The following is a 15,727-nucleotide window of genomic DNA, read 5'->3' as shown; positions in this document are numbered from 1 at the left end:
TGTTTTTCTTTTTACTCCAATGTAAGTCTTGCTCTGTACCTCGACTGATGGCTTATCATTCTTTTTAATGAAATGAACTTCTTATTGATCTCACCCTGAAGACAATGACTCTTTGTCCAGGCTCTGATTTATGGTTTTTCTGTCTACTTTAAGTTCTGTGTTTAGAACTGTTTTCGTTCTTGCTCTAAGTACAAGTTGTTTAGGTTCTATTGTTAAGGGGGAACTGTTTTCTCTCCTTGTCTAGAACTTGTACTGAGAGCTCAGTCTTTTTATTGTCTAGAACTTCTGTGTGGTTTTGGCATCATCAAAAAGGGGGAAATTGTTGGGAACCTTGTGGAATATCCTAACCCTTGTTTTGATGATACCAAAATTCATAGGACTTAAATGTAATAGACTAGAATCATTTTGAACTCAAGTGTTAGAGTTCGTTTCTAGTTTAGTTGCGGTGTCGAAGACTGAAGACTGAAGACTGAAGACTGGAGTTACCAACTGAAGTATCAGTTAAAGAATCAGTTGAAGACTGATTATTTAATGCGCGCCATAGACTGATACTAAAGTCAAGTATCAGTTGAACATTCATCCTAGGACTGATCTTCCAACGTTCACAGGAAGCCACGTACGCTCAAAGTACAGCCGCATTAAATGCAGAGATATCTCAATATCTTATCTCTGCAGAGGTCATTCCTATCTGGTGGCTACTTTTCAGAGATGTCACATCTCCTGTCCTTCAAAGAGAGCCGTTTCCACACAGACAAGGAACCTCGAAGATTGAAGCCTCAGCCCAAATTCGAATTGCTCTCCAACGGAAGAAATCTTGAGGACGATTTATGCCAACGGATCTATTCAAGAGTTCTCCTACAAATAGCGCTCGAGGATCACTTCAATCTTCACCGATTCAACAACATAAGCTGAAGCTTTGCCGAAATAGCTACTCAGCCTAAAGCTTAACCGCTCAAAGCTTGAATCGAAGAAGAGAATTCCAAAGCCAAAATCAGTCACTGCTGATTACATACATTCTCTTAGACCCTAGGCATATATCTGTGTACCCAGAAGCCAAAGGTCAAACTTGCTTCAAAGAACTTGTTCTTTGTAAGTATAGTTGGCACTCGTTTAAACCTCTCCCCCATAAGAGTGTTTGAGTGACTCGGAGTTCAGGAAGGTACTCTGAACTCTGAAAGGGAAGTCTGAGCACGAGGTGTGCTTAGCAGGGAAATCCTACGCGAGGTGTGTAGGTGGGGAAACCCTACGCGAGGTGTGTAGGTGCTGAAGAGAGTTTATCTTCAGTTTACGGTTTGCAGTGCACCAGGCAAGCACTTGCGGAGTGGATTGTTGGTCTGATCAACCAGCCGTGGATGTAGGAAAGAGTTTTTCCGAACCACGTAAAAGTTTATGTGTTATTTACAGCTTTCAGTTTTACTTTCATAACTGTGCTATTTCAATTGATAAAACTGAACACTGACTATCAGCAAGAGAAACCCTAATCCAACTATCTGCTCCACCGAGGCTATTCGAAACTAAGTTTAATTTCCGCTGTGTGTGATATCACTGAACTATCCTCTGATAGTAAGGAAGAGAGATATCATCTCTATCGTTGCAAACACGACTGAAGCCCTTACGTGGATCAGTTAAGTTCTAGTGACTTAACTGATAACTCTTTACTGAAGAGCTTTCAGTATCAGTCGTCAACCCTGTTGGTCAAAACTAATTTCGGTTAAACAGGTGTCTGGTTTGCATGAAAAGTTTCTTTTCTATCTCTGACTGAGATCCCTCTGATTGAGGTTGGTAGATAGCCAAAAATAGCCTATAGGTGTATTCCCCCCCCCCTCCCCATACACCTATTCGAGACCCCCCGGACCTAACACTAGTGAAAGAAAATATTTTTTTAGAGAGAGAAAATCGAAGAAAAATGAACTTTAATGATATATGATGAAAATAAAAAATTATAGTTGAAAAATATTTGTAAAATGATTGTTGCATATGAGATTATAAAAAAATAAGTTGGGGTAGAGGAACTTATTTTTTGGGGAGCTTGTAAGCTCTTGGAGCTTATTTTTGGAGCTTATAAGCTGTGTAGGATCGCTTATTTTGCCAAACACTTTGAAAGAGCTTATAAGCTCCTAAACAGCTTATAAGCTGTTTTGAGGAGCTTATAAGCTCAGCCAAAGTTACTATATTAGGCAAATGGTTAATGAACTGTTGTTAACTAAATTGATTCCTTGCTCATCTCATTAATTTCCTACAAATATAAGTATGAAAAAGAAAAGTAGTTATTGCACGCCAAAGGCTTAAAGTCAAACTGCTCTTTATGCTAAGAGCCAGTGCAGAAATAAAATGTTCATTTCAAAATACTGCTAGTATATGATTGTTCGGCTTTGTGGATTTCTAAATACATTTTTTTTTCTTTTTGTATAAAAATGATGTTTCAGTCACCAATTTTCCCGATATATTTTTCTTCAAATTGTAGATTCTTTGTCAAGATATTAAGATAATTTGTGTCTGTCGAACTAAAATAAAATAAAAATAAAACTTAACCAAAAAATCAAAATAATCATTGAATGCGATTTAAATCATTTGTTGGTTTCCTATTTGTGTAATCAGATTGCAAGAATTTTGATAGAACTTATGAGAATCTCTAATGACATGTAATAACAAATATTTATAAGTTCTTCCACAACTAACTATGTATTACTTGACTTAGACATAACAAAATTGATTTAAAGATTTTTATTAAGAATCGATTTAAACACAGTTTACTAATATTCAAATTTTGGTGGGTCATTCACAATCACAGCCTCACGTATCAAAACCATGTGATCTGTATAACTCCAAAATGGGCAAAATCTAAATCAATTTCACAAATATTTACCATAAACGAAAATGGCAAAATTTTGACAAAGTTCATTGATTAATTTCAAAACCATGCATGTGATCTATAAAACTCCACAATTAATGGCCAAAATTAAAATCATGTATTTTGAATCCTTTTATTTTATATTAATTTTTAATAAATGAATAATTTATTACGATTTCATAAAGAAGTTATTAATTTTAGTTCAATAAAATTTACTTTAGGCCCAATTACATTTTTCTTCAACTCCACAAATTTTTTACCAAGATAAAATTGACCATGAACAAAATCACGAAAAATATTGGTACCCATTTCAGCATTGTCTCTTCTCTCATCATCAATCTAATGCCACATCCCCACTCTCTCTCTCTCTCTCTCTCTAGAATTTAAATCTGATATCTTCTCTCTCGATCGCCCCATACTAATTTTCTTGTTTCCCCTCTCTCTGTGATGGATGGCTGAAAAGCAACGTTGCCATCTTCATTACCTATTTGGCTATTTTAAATTTAATAGAATTGACAAATCACATATATGGTAGTCACTTTATTTCTTTTCTGTTTTCCCCTTTTCCATTTTGTGATTCTGATGGGTAATATTGATATGAAGTCTCTATGCATTCATTCTTGATGGAGACAATCAGATCCTCTTTGTCTCTCTTGATCACCCCATACAACGTGTTTCCCCTCTCTCCGTCTTCACTAAACTTTCTTAACCCAAAGTTGCAATAAGAGTTTGGTGAGTGGATTTAATGATAGCAAATGCATTTAGAAAAAACTTTATTTGCATGCATCATGTCTTCTTCTTCTACTACTTGGATAATTAATTAGCTCTATTTAAACAAGATGCGAGTAATGCTTTTAAGCCATCGCATTCTCTCCTTTTTGCATCTTCCTAACATTTTCAGCTAAGAACAAGAAAATGTATTATTCTAGCAAAATCTCCCTTGCACTCGTGTGCTTCTTCTTCCTTGGCTTCGGCACTACCACGGCGACGGCGGCCACCTGCAGCAACGAACCAGTAATATTCAACTTCGGAGATTCCAACAGTGACACCGGTGGCGCTTCCGTTCTTGGAGGGAAGCCGCTCGAGTTCCCGGACGGGCGAACATTCTTTCACGAGCCAACCGGCCGTGCAAGCGATGGTCGTCTCATCCTCGACTTTCTATGTGGGTCTCCCTCCTCAACTCAATACATGTTATATTTAGAGCAAATGGGCTCACTTAGCCCTTCCAACTTAATAATAGGAAAAAATGTCCACTCAAACTAAAATATGGAAATAGTAGCCTTTAAGACTTTTTTACCCTTATTTGAATTTTTAATAAATTATGAAAACTGAAAAATTAAATCCTATTTTGTTCAATTTAAAATATACTTAAATCAAATAAAATTACATCAAAAAATTACCACATCAAATTTTTTACACCCAAAATTCACACTCAAACCCTAAAACCTTTTCCCCCCCATCGCCCTCTCTCTCACGCCGCCGCCGTGTCCGGCGCCGGCCGCCCGCTCCGACGCCGTTCCGTCATTGTCCAGCAGCTACGCCTGTCAACGCCTGCCGCCTCTCCTCTCCCCCTCCCTTTTTCAATCAGCGCCTTTTCCTCTCCCGCTGCGAGGAACGAACCGGCGCCGTCCTCCACGGCTGCCGCCTCTCCTCTCCTCTCCCGCTGCGACGTCGGAACCGGCGCCGTCTCTCCTCTCCCTCTTCAAGTTCAATCGGCGCCTCTCCTCGGCCTCTGCAAGTTCAATCGGCGCCTCTTCAAGTTCAATCGCAGCCGCCGCCGCAAGTTGCGGTTTCAAGGCTTTAGGGTTTCTGCGCCGCCGCGGAATCCGTCAGCCGCCTGCTGGCCCCATCGACTCCTAACAATGTCACGTTCTGGCAATAGTGAATCAGAGGTAATTTTCAACAATAGTTCATTTTCTGATGTCTACGATTAGAAAAAAATGTTTATATTTTGTTAGTTTTATTGTTTGAATACTTTAGTGTTGACATGTATTTCATATGTTGGTTGTGTGCTGATAATTTAGCGCCGATATGTTTAATATGTTTGTGTTGTAATGATATTTAGATTCAAATGCATAATTACACACATAATGTAATGATAAAGTGTGTAAATGATAAAGTGTGTAACTATGATAAAGTGTGTAACTATGCATTTGGTTTTAAAGTGTGTAATCTTTGGTTTATTTTCGTACACAAATAACTTTATTTGGATGTGTGGTAATGATATAATGTGTGTAACCGTATAAATTGCACTGTTACACAATTCTTTAGCGATAATGTGTGTAACTGTGTAAATTGAACTGTTACACACTTGTTTTTGGCGATAATGTGTGTAACCGTATAAATTGCATTGTCACACACTTCTTTGGCGGTACTGTGTGTAACCGTACAATATACACAGTTACACACATTATAGCTAGAAAAGTGTGTAACCGTGCAATTTATACGATAACACACATTATCGCCAAAGAAGTGTGTAACAGTGCAATTTATACAGTTACACACATTATCGTGCTGCAAAAAAAAGTTTAAAATTTTGTGAATATGCGCTGAAATTGCCATATTAAAAGTCATGAAAATTTGGTTGATGAATTTTTTTTTATTATATTTTCAGCATGGTCAGTGGACGTATGAACGACGTGAGATGATTGACGTGAAATTTAATGTCAATGTATATTGTCATGAAACAATTCTGGATGATATTAGACATACACTTCTTTCCTTTGGAGATGGAGTATTCAATAAATTTGCTAGGTCATGCTTTGGTCATTTTCTTGGATTGCCTAAACCATTAGGAAAATGCATGCAAGTACTTCATTATGTAATTTCACGTCAAATGAAATTTCGTAATGAAGATCCTAGTGAATTGTGGTTTTGTATAAATGGAACTCCCATTCGGTTTAGTCGATTTGAATTTGCGTTGGTGACTGGATTGAGATTTGGCGGTACATCTTTTACTCCATATCGACGACATGCTATGCCTATCGACTCATTCTACACCCGTGTCCTCAATAATAAAAGGATATTGGTTAGTGACTTGCGTGATAGATTTATAGCAAAAGACCTTGGATTATTGACAGAGGATTATGTAAAGGTTGCTAAAATCTTGTTCGTCTATAATGTGTTATTTGGTGTTGAGAAATCAAAGCCGAAACATATATCAGAGTGGTTATGGGTTTTGATTGAGGATGAAACAACATGGGAGTCATTTCCGTGGGGAAGTTATGCTTTCCAAAAACTTTTGCACTTCTTGAAGAGCATCAAGAAAACCACTTCATCGGGCACAGCAAAGCGAGAGTCATACACTTTATTTGGTTTTAGCACAGCCTTTATGGTATGTTTAAATATTTTTAAATTACTGTTGTTATTATTATTATTATTATTATTATTGTTTGTTTAAGTAAAGTATTGTTTATATTTTTAGGCTTGGATATATTGTGCTATCCCAGAATTTGGATCTACCATAGGTGTTGTATCTTCAACAACAAAGATCCCTCGTATGCTGCGCTTTCGTTATACTCGGGGAAATATAGATGTGGCTGATGTGAAAGATGAGGTATTTGTTTATTTAAAATAAATAATTTCATTAATTTCACCATTAATGATTTTTTTGTTATTAAACAGGTATACCCCAAGTTGGAGCCTAATGATGAAGAAAGAAAAAAGTCAATTTGGGGTACAATTGAGAAAGAAGGGATGCCACTTCTTCTACACTATGACCACTCCTTAGATAGAACCAAAAGAGGTCGTGTACAAGACTCCATTGTGACTCATCCACCATCCGGTACAAATGCCACGACTCAGCAAAGAAATCAAAGGTCTTATCTGCCACCAACACACACAGTGGCTGTCCCCCAAAGGCCCCCGATGGTTGACTCGTCAAGTCAGCACCACACTAGGAGCACCCATGGTCCAGAGGACCCTGTTTATAGCTTCACTTTTTCGCAGAGACAAGCACTTGTTCAAGAGATAGACGAATATGTTGTTAGTCAATTGATGACTACTGATTTTGTTCATCGGATTGGTGAGTATGCTGCCGATCGAGTTATGAGTCGGATTGGTGACATGCTACCTCGATATACAGAGCCTATGTCAGAGGAAAGATGTACATCGCATGTTCTGGTAAATTATCCATTTATGAATGTATTATTTTTATATGTTTATAAAATTCATAATTCTTATATTTGTTTTTTTTTTAATTATCTTAGGGTGGACATGATATAAATGATGACAGACATGTGGCCAGTGATCCTGGTTCCGTGGAGCCACTACAGAACATCATAGAAAAAGGTGATGCTATAAATAATGAGAGACAAATGGAGGATGATCATTTGGTATGTATATGTTTTATAATTAGGTCATTTACAAATTTTCTCGATTTTAAAGTGTGTAACTACACTAATAATGTTTAGGAAAGAAATGTGTGATTGTTCGAAATTAACCATTGCACACTTTATTGAAAAAGTGTGTAACAGTTCGAGATGCACTATTTACACACTTTTTTTAAGTAAAGTGTGCAATGGTTCATTTTTAGCAATGACACACTTTTTTCCTTAACATTATTATAGTTACACACTTTTAAATCACAAATGTGTGTAACAGTACATTTTTAACTAATACACACTTTTCATATTTAGTGTGTAATAGTTCAAAATGTACTATTACACACTTTAGTGCTAGATATTAGTAATGTTACACACTTCAAAATAAAATATCTTAATATAAGATTATCTTAATTTGATTTATCTCATGATATTAGGAGCGCGGTCCTACTTCCGTGGAGCCACTAGAGAACATTATAGGAAAGAGTGATGATGCAAATGATAGGAGACATATCTCGGATGATCATTTGGTATAATTAAGTGTTTTATAATTGTAATATTAATTTGTATCTTCATATTTATGTTTAGTTTATTTTTTTGTCATAAACTTAGGAGCATGGACCTACTTCCATGGATGAATTTGGTGGATTTCATTTGGTATCTCAATGGACACAACCAACCGAGACTTCCCAGTTAGATGATACTCCGGTTGATGCAGATGTTGTCAAACAGGATGGAAATCACACAATTCCTCCGAAACTTATATTTATTACTACATGGTGTTATGGTGATGATGGTGTATGTGCAGGTGAGAGTCTAGAGACGAAGTTCTTGACCCCGTATCTGGAGCTCTTCACTCCGGATTTCTCAAACGGCGTCAACTTCGCCTTGGGCGGCGCCGACTCTCGCCTGGGAAGAAACGACGTCACTCCAGTTGCGTACACGCTGGGGAACGAAATTGCCGAATTCAGTCGGTTTCGAAACGTCTCCATTCGCCGCGGCTCTCTTGGTAAATCAAGCACGTTCATGCTTAATTTAATTGATAAGTCGAGATACTGCTTGAATTATTCTGATAACCTGGTTTGAAATTGTTGTGGACAGATGCAGGGCAGGTGAAATCTGCTCTCTTCATGTTGGATATCGCCCAAAACGATATCCAATTCGACGGCGATTCCAAACCTCTCCAAAAAGTTCTGGGCATAGTCCCCACAATCGTCTCCAACATTAGGGAGGCTATGCAGGTTAACTCATTAAATAATCTCTCTTGCTAATTAATATAACTTTTAACTAGTAAAATATAGTACTAATATTTTTCTCTTTTCTTCATGCAGAACATATACCAGCTGGGTGGGAGAAATTTCTGGGTGCACAACACGGGGCCGTTGGGCTGTTTGCCTTCTAACGTAGCCCTCATAAATGCATCCACGGTGGTGGACGAGTACGGCTGCGTTTCCGACAGGAACAAAGCAGCTGCCGCCTTCAACTCCCAGCTTGAGCGTCTCTGTCGGGAGCTGCGGTTGGAGATGGGCGACGCCACCATCGTCTACGTTGACATCTACTCCATCAAGTTGGACTTGATCGTCAACGCGACATCCTATGGTGAGAATTAATGTTTTTTTTATCATTTTGTAATTCATTCACATATAAAAATGATTAATTGTGATCAATGCAGGGTTTGAGAATCCTTTCGTGGAGTGCAAGCCGCGGGGACAGAGTGTGTGCGCGGAGGGGTCGCGGTATGTGAGCTGGGATGGAACTCATTACACGGAGGCTGCTAATATGTTGGTTGCCTCTAAAATACTTTCCACCACTTTCTCTACTCCACCTCTTCCATTTCAATTTTTTTGCAATTAATTATCTACTCGTGTCTTGTCGTCTCCACTATATTTGTAATAATCTTCCTCCTTTGCTTATTGTAGTTTTTATGGATCTTTATTTTTTCTTTTTCCTAGTGTATGTGTTGAATGAGATGAGATTTAGTATCCAACAATTTTTTGAATGTGAGATTATTATATAATTTTCGTCCACGATTTAAATACAAGAATATGTACATATTACACCCATGTTGAAACAAACGAATGAATAAAATGGAAGGGACGTGGGTGCTGCGTTCGAATGAGCACGAGCTCAGCTTGGGTTGTGTCGAGAGAGAGTGGGGACTGCGGTCGCCGGAGACTTGAAGGGAGGTGGCTGCGCCTTCGCCGTTGAAAGAGGGGAGAAGTCGGAACTCATACAGGCAGAACCAAGATGTAATGGGGCCTAAAATAATGTTTATCGTACCAAAATGTAGACTATCTGTGATTCAAGATATCGAAGTTTAGAACCATCAATTAAGGTTATAAAAATTCTGATACATTTAATTCTAGGCTCGAACTACATCCTATATTTTTAATTCCCTACTTTCAATAACTTCTTTATGAAATTGTAATAGATTATTCATTTAAAAAATAATATAAAAAAAAAGGAATCAAAATACATGATTTACTTAATGTTGGATTCATTTGAAACTTTTTCTTAATTATATATAGCTTTTGTCTTAAATTAATAACCATTTTTGTTTTTTGGTCCTAATCGATCAGTGAAACTTTGTCAAAATTTTGCCATTGTCGTTCATGGTGAATAATTGTAAAACTGATTTAGATTTTGCCCATTTTGGAGTTTTACAAATTACAGATCACATGGTTTTAAAGAGGGTGTGAATGATCCACCGAATTTGGATATTAAATAAACTTTATTTAATTCAATTTTGCATTTATGTTTGAGTCGGTTACTCCATATATAGTTTGTGGAAAAACTTATAAATAGTTACATGTCATTATAGATTCTGAGGGTTCTTTGCCATATCTCAAACCAGAGACTTTCGTCCATATCTGAACCATAGATACTAGTGTTCGAGAATTATTTGATGTTATAATTTATAAATAAAAAGTTCACCTCCCTTTCATAATATATTTATAAATAATGAACATTATCTATATCTATACTAATAGAAAAAGAGCCTAAACATTATATGGGACAACTTGTGGATTGCCTATTTTACCCCTCTATATATTTTATTTTATATATTTATAAAATGTAAATTTATTTTGATATACATTTATTTGTTACCCAAATCTATAAAGAATACTTATTGCATTAGAATTCTATTCCTCTTCTACCATGTACTCGAGATATCTGAATCGTGATTATGTTATTATCTTGAGGATGGAAACCATCCTGATGGCGGAAACATAAAAAGTTGAGAGGTGAAAATTCATGTAAGGGGCAAGAGCACATCTCACGATTTTGGGTTACAATTTTCTAGAGAGTAGCAATATTGAGTGGCCTTTGTCAATTTGGGGAAGACAATTGCAAAGGTCAGGGATCGTTTTTAAGTTTTTTTCTTTAAACTTTCATGTTTCAATTTGTTTCGTTTTGTGTTGTCGGACGAATTGAGGAGCAGAGAAGGAGATTAATCACCTATATCTATCATATTCTTATATATCAGTCTTTCTAATATTCCAACCTTCGCCTTTAATTATATATTGCTTTCACATTAATTTCAACCACGGTAAGTGTCTTCAGCAGTGATCTGGTTGGATTTCGACGTGAATTATTTGGTGTTATAATTTATAAATAAAAAGTCCACCTCCCTTTCATAATATATTTATAAATAATGAACATTATCTATATCTATACTAATAGAAAAAGAGCCTAAACATTATATGGGACAACTTGTGGATTGCCTATTTTACCCCTCTATATATTTTATTTTATATATTTATAAAAGGGGTTATTGCCAGAAAATACATATACTTTGTCAATTTTCTGGTTTATATCATGACCTTATAATTTGGCCAGAAAATACATCAATTTTCAATTTAATTGCAATTATAACATGACTTTATAGTCTCGCCAGAAAATACACCAAGTTTCAATTTATTCTCAATTATAACATGACCTTGTAATTAATTTAGTATAATAATATCAAGTTTAATACATTAAATATTTTTAATTTTCTTTTCATCTCACAATATACTATATATAAATACATATATATTTGATAAATATACATCTATATGTAAATAATATATAATATTATTTACTTTTTAACATAGTTTCTATTATATATGTATGTAATTTTTTTATTGGTTTTGATTCTCGCTTCGTCTGTTAATGATTGTTTACTGCCTATGGCTATGTGTAGTATGTTGGGAACAAGTTTACAAATTGATTAAGTTCCACATCTATTACTTCCGTTTATTGATTATTGCTTCTGGTAGGGGTAGTTTCGGAATCCATGGTATTCTGATATGGTGTTTTTGGAGATGATGAGGAACTATATGATTGGTTTGGTGAGAAACTTAATTAGGGTTTTATTTGGTTTAATTAGTATAGGAGTATAAATATAATATTCATGTACGTGTTCTTCGTTTTTTATTAGTTTGTGGACTATTTTATGTCACTGTCGATAATGTGTTTTGGCTAAATTTTGCGTAGTGATCACAAGCTCACCATTTCTTCATTGGCAATATATTTTTTTCTTGAAAAGAAAAAACTCTGAAATTCCAGTACGACATGTGTACACTCATTGAAATATGTAAAATTCGAAAAATACGTTTAAAATTCCAATGGATCCCACATATTGCAACTTTCAAATTTTGAGGGAATATGTAATTGGTTTATCCGTTAAAATATTGAAAAAAAAAAACTTTCAAGAATACATAATATTTGAATTGAGTAAATTTAATATGTAAATATATTAATTAAATTAAAAATATAAATATATTTAATTTTTCAATTAACAATTTGGTCTATTTAATTCTATTGTCTCTTACAATAATTTTTTTAGAAAATTTATTAGTCATTAAACTTGCATTTTCTTAAGTTTCTTCGGAGTTTCAGCAGGAATATTCGTGCTTATAATAGTATATTCTCATTTATTTTGTTTGGTGTTAAATTGGATAAAGAACTCGCATCTGCAAGACGAAAAGTTTATTCATTTTTAGCACAAGGAATGCTTTATCATGATCTTCGTGGATTGATTCCACAATATACATCTCCAGCGTTTTTTCAACTATACGTTTATGACACACGAAGTGAAATTGAGAATAAAATTAACATATATAATGCAAAATCAAATTTTGCCAGAAGCACTTGTAAATATGCTCATGAAAATTTTAGAGGTCAACTTGTATGCAAAATTCTTTCGAAGATTGAAAGATTATCCTTCAATGGACGATGTTCAGATTCATATTTCTAAAGATGTCAACTTAGATCAACGAATATATAATTCTCCATATGCAGATCAAGTTGCAACTATATGGGTTGAGGGAAATAATAAAAACATTTCATTGAAGCGGGATATTGTAGTTCGTACTCATTCCGATGACAAGCATAGAATAAAACATTATTACGAACGCTACAATCCATTGCAATATCCACTTCTTTTTCCAATGAACGAAACATGTTGGCATCAAAACATTAAAAAGATTGATCCCACAGTCTTCAGTTCGTAATACAAATTTTGTTTCTACTTCTACTTTATTAGCAAAAATCATAAGTGCCGGCAATACTATCTCCAATGAAGAACAATGTATCTCTATTGATTATAGTCTTTATAATTAATTTTACTAATTTGATAAATTGTAGTTTTAAACTTTTCGATTTAAGTGTGTGAAAAAAATAAAATATACTTTGAAGTATTTATGTTCTTACAAACAATACAAGATTTAAAATTCGTCTTACTAATTTAGGATGTTTTTCATAGATATTTTTGTATTTTTATTTAGGCATAGATTTTAAATTTTACTTTCTTACATTTAAATTTATTCATTAATAATTTCATTGATTTCTTTTTAAAATTTTAATTAAAGTCAATTTAATAAATACAATTAATTAATAAAAATATTCAAAACTATATAATAATACCTATATATTTATTTTCATTGTATAATATCACATGTGTTAAACGTGCATCGCATGTTCTCACTGCTAGTTCAATAAAATAAGTGTTAACATGACATAGGTTTACGTTACATATCAAACTAAAATGAAAAAATAAATTAAAGATGACTTTTATCCCTAACATGACTTAGCGAAACATATATTTGAACAAATTATTTGCCACTCACTACTATTTGCCACTCATACCCGCGATCCGCGCATACCCGCCACCCGTTGGGTATCCGCCACTACTATTGTACACTACTATTTGCTACCCATACCCGCGACCCGCGAATACCCACCAACCCACCACCCGTCAGATACCCAAATTTCGACTAATACCCGCCATCCATTACCCGCAATAAAACGTAATTCTTTGCAAATGATAATCGTTAGTTGCAGCACCCGTGGATCGCAGTCCCAGAATGTACAATCACCCGTGGATCACAATCCCAACAATCTAGTTTGTTTTCAATTAGTGCTGCTGCAAAACTACATTAAGGATAAGCGAAATAGCTTGTTTGGGATTGGGACCCTTTAATGGACAACACAATATATACATTTCCACTTTAATTATTCTAATGATTAAATCAGAAACAACACCAAAATTATGGAAATCATTCACTAAATATGTAGTATACTATTAAGGGCGAGTTTGATAGGTATTATTAGGTGAGATAAATTGTTTTTCTCACCTTTTCCTCCTGTTTGATAGACTTCACCAATAATCATCCAGGCCCGCAGAAAGAGTCCAGCCCGCATCAAAGTCACTGTTTCACTGAGAAAACTCATCCGCCGCTCACCCCCAGTTAAATTATATGGTCTTGAACAGTGATTTAGATTAAGTTTTCCGTTTACGATTTTATCCCTCCGTCTACTTCAAAAATCGCTAGCTTAATCAAATCCGGTCTTACTACGCCATTTCTTTGACACAACCAACCCTCGATTCTTCAGACTTCAATGGCTGCTCGTCGGTAGACACGCGTTGAATTCGTCGAAGGTGAGATTTGAGAAATTTCAAAGGTGAGATTTCTAGCGGTAGGAATGATTTGATGAGATTTCGTTGAATTGATTCGTCGAAGGTGAGATTTGATTTATTTCTGGTCGTAGGAATGATTTGGGCCTGCAAATTTGTGAAATTTCGAAATCAGATCTGCGCAATTTTTCGATTGATTCCTCTGCGACTTGGCGAAATCAAATTTCGAAGAGTTTGATTAGGGTTTTCTGTTTTAAAGACATTTTTTCTTTTTTCTGATTTGGATCTGCAAATTTGTTTTGCGGCTGTAAAAAATTGGTCTCAAAGCTTTCTCTTTCGCCAAAATTATTGCTTTTGATGTGAAGACCAAATTAATGGAATAGAAGCTGAGATTTGAAATATGAAATTATTTGCTCAATAGCTGAGATGTTTGGCTTCGAAATATTTGGCTATGAATTGATATCCCATTGTGATTTGCAGAAAATCTGAAATGTCTTGTGCCATCTTCACATAATACCAATGACTTGCTGACACTTCTAATATTTCGAAGCCAAGCATCCACCCAAATGTCTTGTGAATTAACAAATTTAATTTCAGATTTTTTTCAGTTGGTTGATAAGCTATCCATTTTGATTCATTACTAGCACCCACTGAAACAAAATGAGGAATCAATGGATAACTTGATTCATTACGTAACTGAAAGGGGTTTAAGTGGAGGGTAATATGGTAATTTCACAAGATATACTATCACTTGGGCAATGTTATCAAACATTATATGCATTTTAGTAGAATCTATCAAACATCCAAAACAAGTTATACATACATTATTTATTAGCTATCAAACAAAAGATTAAATAATTAAACTCACAAAAGTTCGATTAATTATCTCTATATAATTAATATCTTCATTTCTATATTACACTATCAAACTCGCCCTAAATTAAAAATATTGGTAGAAGAACTATTCATCTGTGAGCACATTATATTAATATACACGATCAAATAATTCCTCACAAAAACAGAAAATGAATGCTATGTCATTTTCTTTGATTTCTTTGTATTCTAAAACATCAAATATTTTTGTGCTCTGGAAGAACATGTAGCGGAATTGTTGGCTGTGATCTATGCTATTCACATTGCTCATACCCGAGGCTGGCGGCATCTGTGGGTTGAGGCTGACTCTATGTATGTGGTTCACCTTTTGTACTCTCGCTCGAGTGATGTTCCTTGGAGATTTAGGGCGTTTTGGCAGCATACTCTTCGCCTGCTTCGGGATTTTTCTTTGATGGTCTCGCATATTTACCGTGAGGGTAATCAACCGGCAGATATTATGGCCAATGATGATCGGCAGGAAGGCTAGTGGCCTTTTGCGATTGAGGAGATTAGGATTGCGGTTGCAAGGGATATGTCGACGCATAGTCATATCCGTATGGTTATATAAGCAGGTTCGTTGGTTCCCTTAGGCTTTGGTTGGGTTGTTTTCTTTTGTTGTTGGTCTCCTGTTTTCTTTCTTGGTTCTTCTTCTTCCGGTTTTCTTGAGCCGAGCTTCTTAGGGGTGATGGTTAGGCCGGAACTCCTGAAGTTGTCTCTTCCCGCTCCTGAACCGAATGTGAGTCTTTCACGAGTACTCTTTTTCCTTCTAAGGTCTCTTCT

General features: G+C 35.3%; 1 protein-coding gene across 1 annotated transcript; it reads left to right on the top strand.

Annotated features, from left to right (window-relative positions):
- Window positions 1–4,770: 4,770 nt before the first annotated feature.
- LOC131017846 (uncharacterized) lies at window positions 4,771–9,190 on the top strand. The gene is made up of 9 exons (XM_057946587.1): window positions 4,771–6,185; window positions 6,276–6,407; window positions 6,476–6,973; window positions 7,060–7,185; window positions 7,611–7,703; window positions 7,786–8,182; window positions 8,275–8,414; window positions 8,505–8,772; window positions 8,846–9,190. The coding sequence occupies exons 1-9, from the start codon at window positions 5,424–5,426 to the stop codon at window positions 9,025–9,027; spliced, it is 2,598 nt and encodes an 865-aa protein (XP_057802570.1). The 5' UTR covers window positions 4,771–5,423; the 3' UTR covers window positions 9,028–9,190.
- Window positions 9,191–15,727: the final 6,537 nt, after the last annotated feature.

The sequence above is a fragment of the Salvia miltiorrhiza genome, chromosome 3, assembly GCF_028751815.1.
Source record: "Salvia miltiorrhiza cultivar Shanhuang (shh) chromosome 3, IMPLAD_Smil_shh, whole genome shotgun sequence".
In the NCBI taxonomy this organism is placed as follows: domain Eukaryota; kingdom Viridiplantae; phylum Streptophyta; class Magnoliopsida; order Lamiales; family Lamiaceae; genus Salvia; species Salvia miltiorrhiza.
The sequence above is the reverse complement of the archived record's forward strand: the minus strand, read 5'-3'. Positions and strand labels throughout refer to the sequence as shown.

Coding starts and splice junctions, on each gene's coding strand:
- LOC131017846 (XM_057946587.1), top strand. CDS start 5,424: ATGAAAATTTGGTTGATGAATTTTTTTTTATTATATTTTCAGCATGGT. Junction 6,974..7,059: donor GATGTACATCGCATGTTCTG/GTAAATTATCCA, acceptor TAATTATCTTAG/GGTGGACATGATATAAATGA. Junction 7,186..7,610: donor AAATGGAGGATGATCATTTG/GTATGTATATGT, acceptor TCATGATATTAG/GAGCGCGGTCCTACTTCCGT.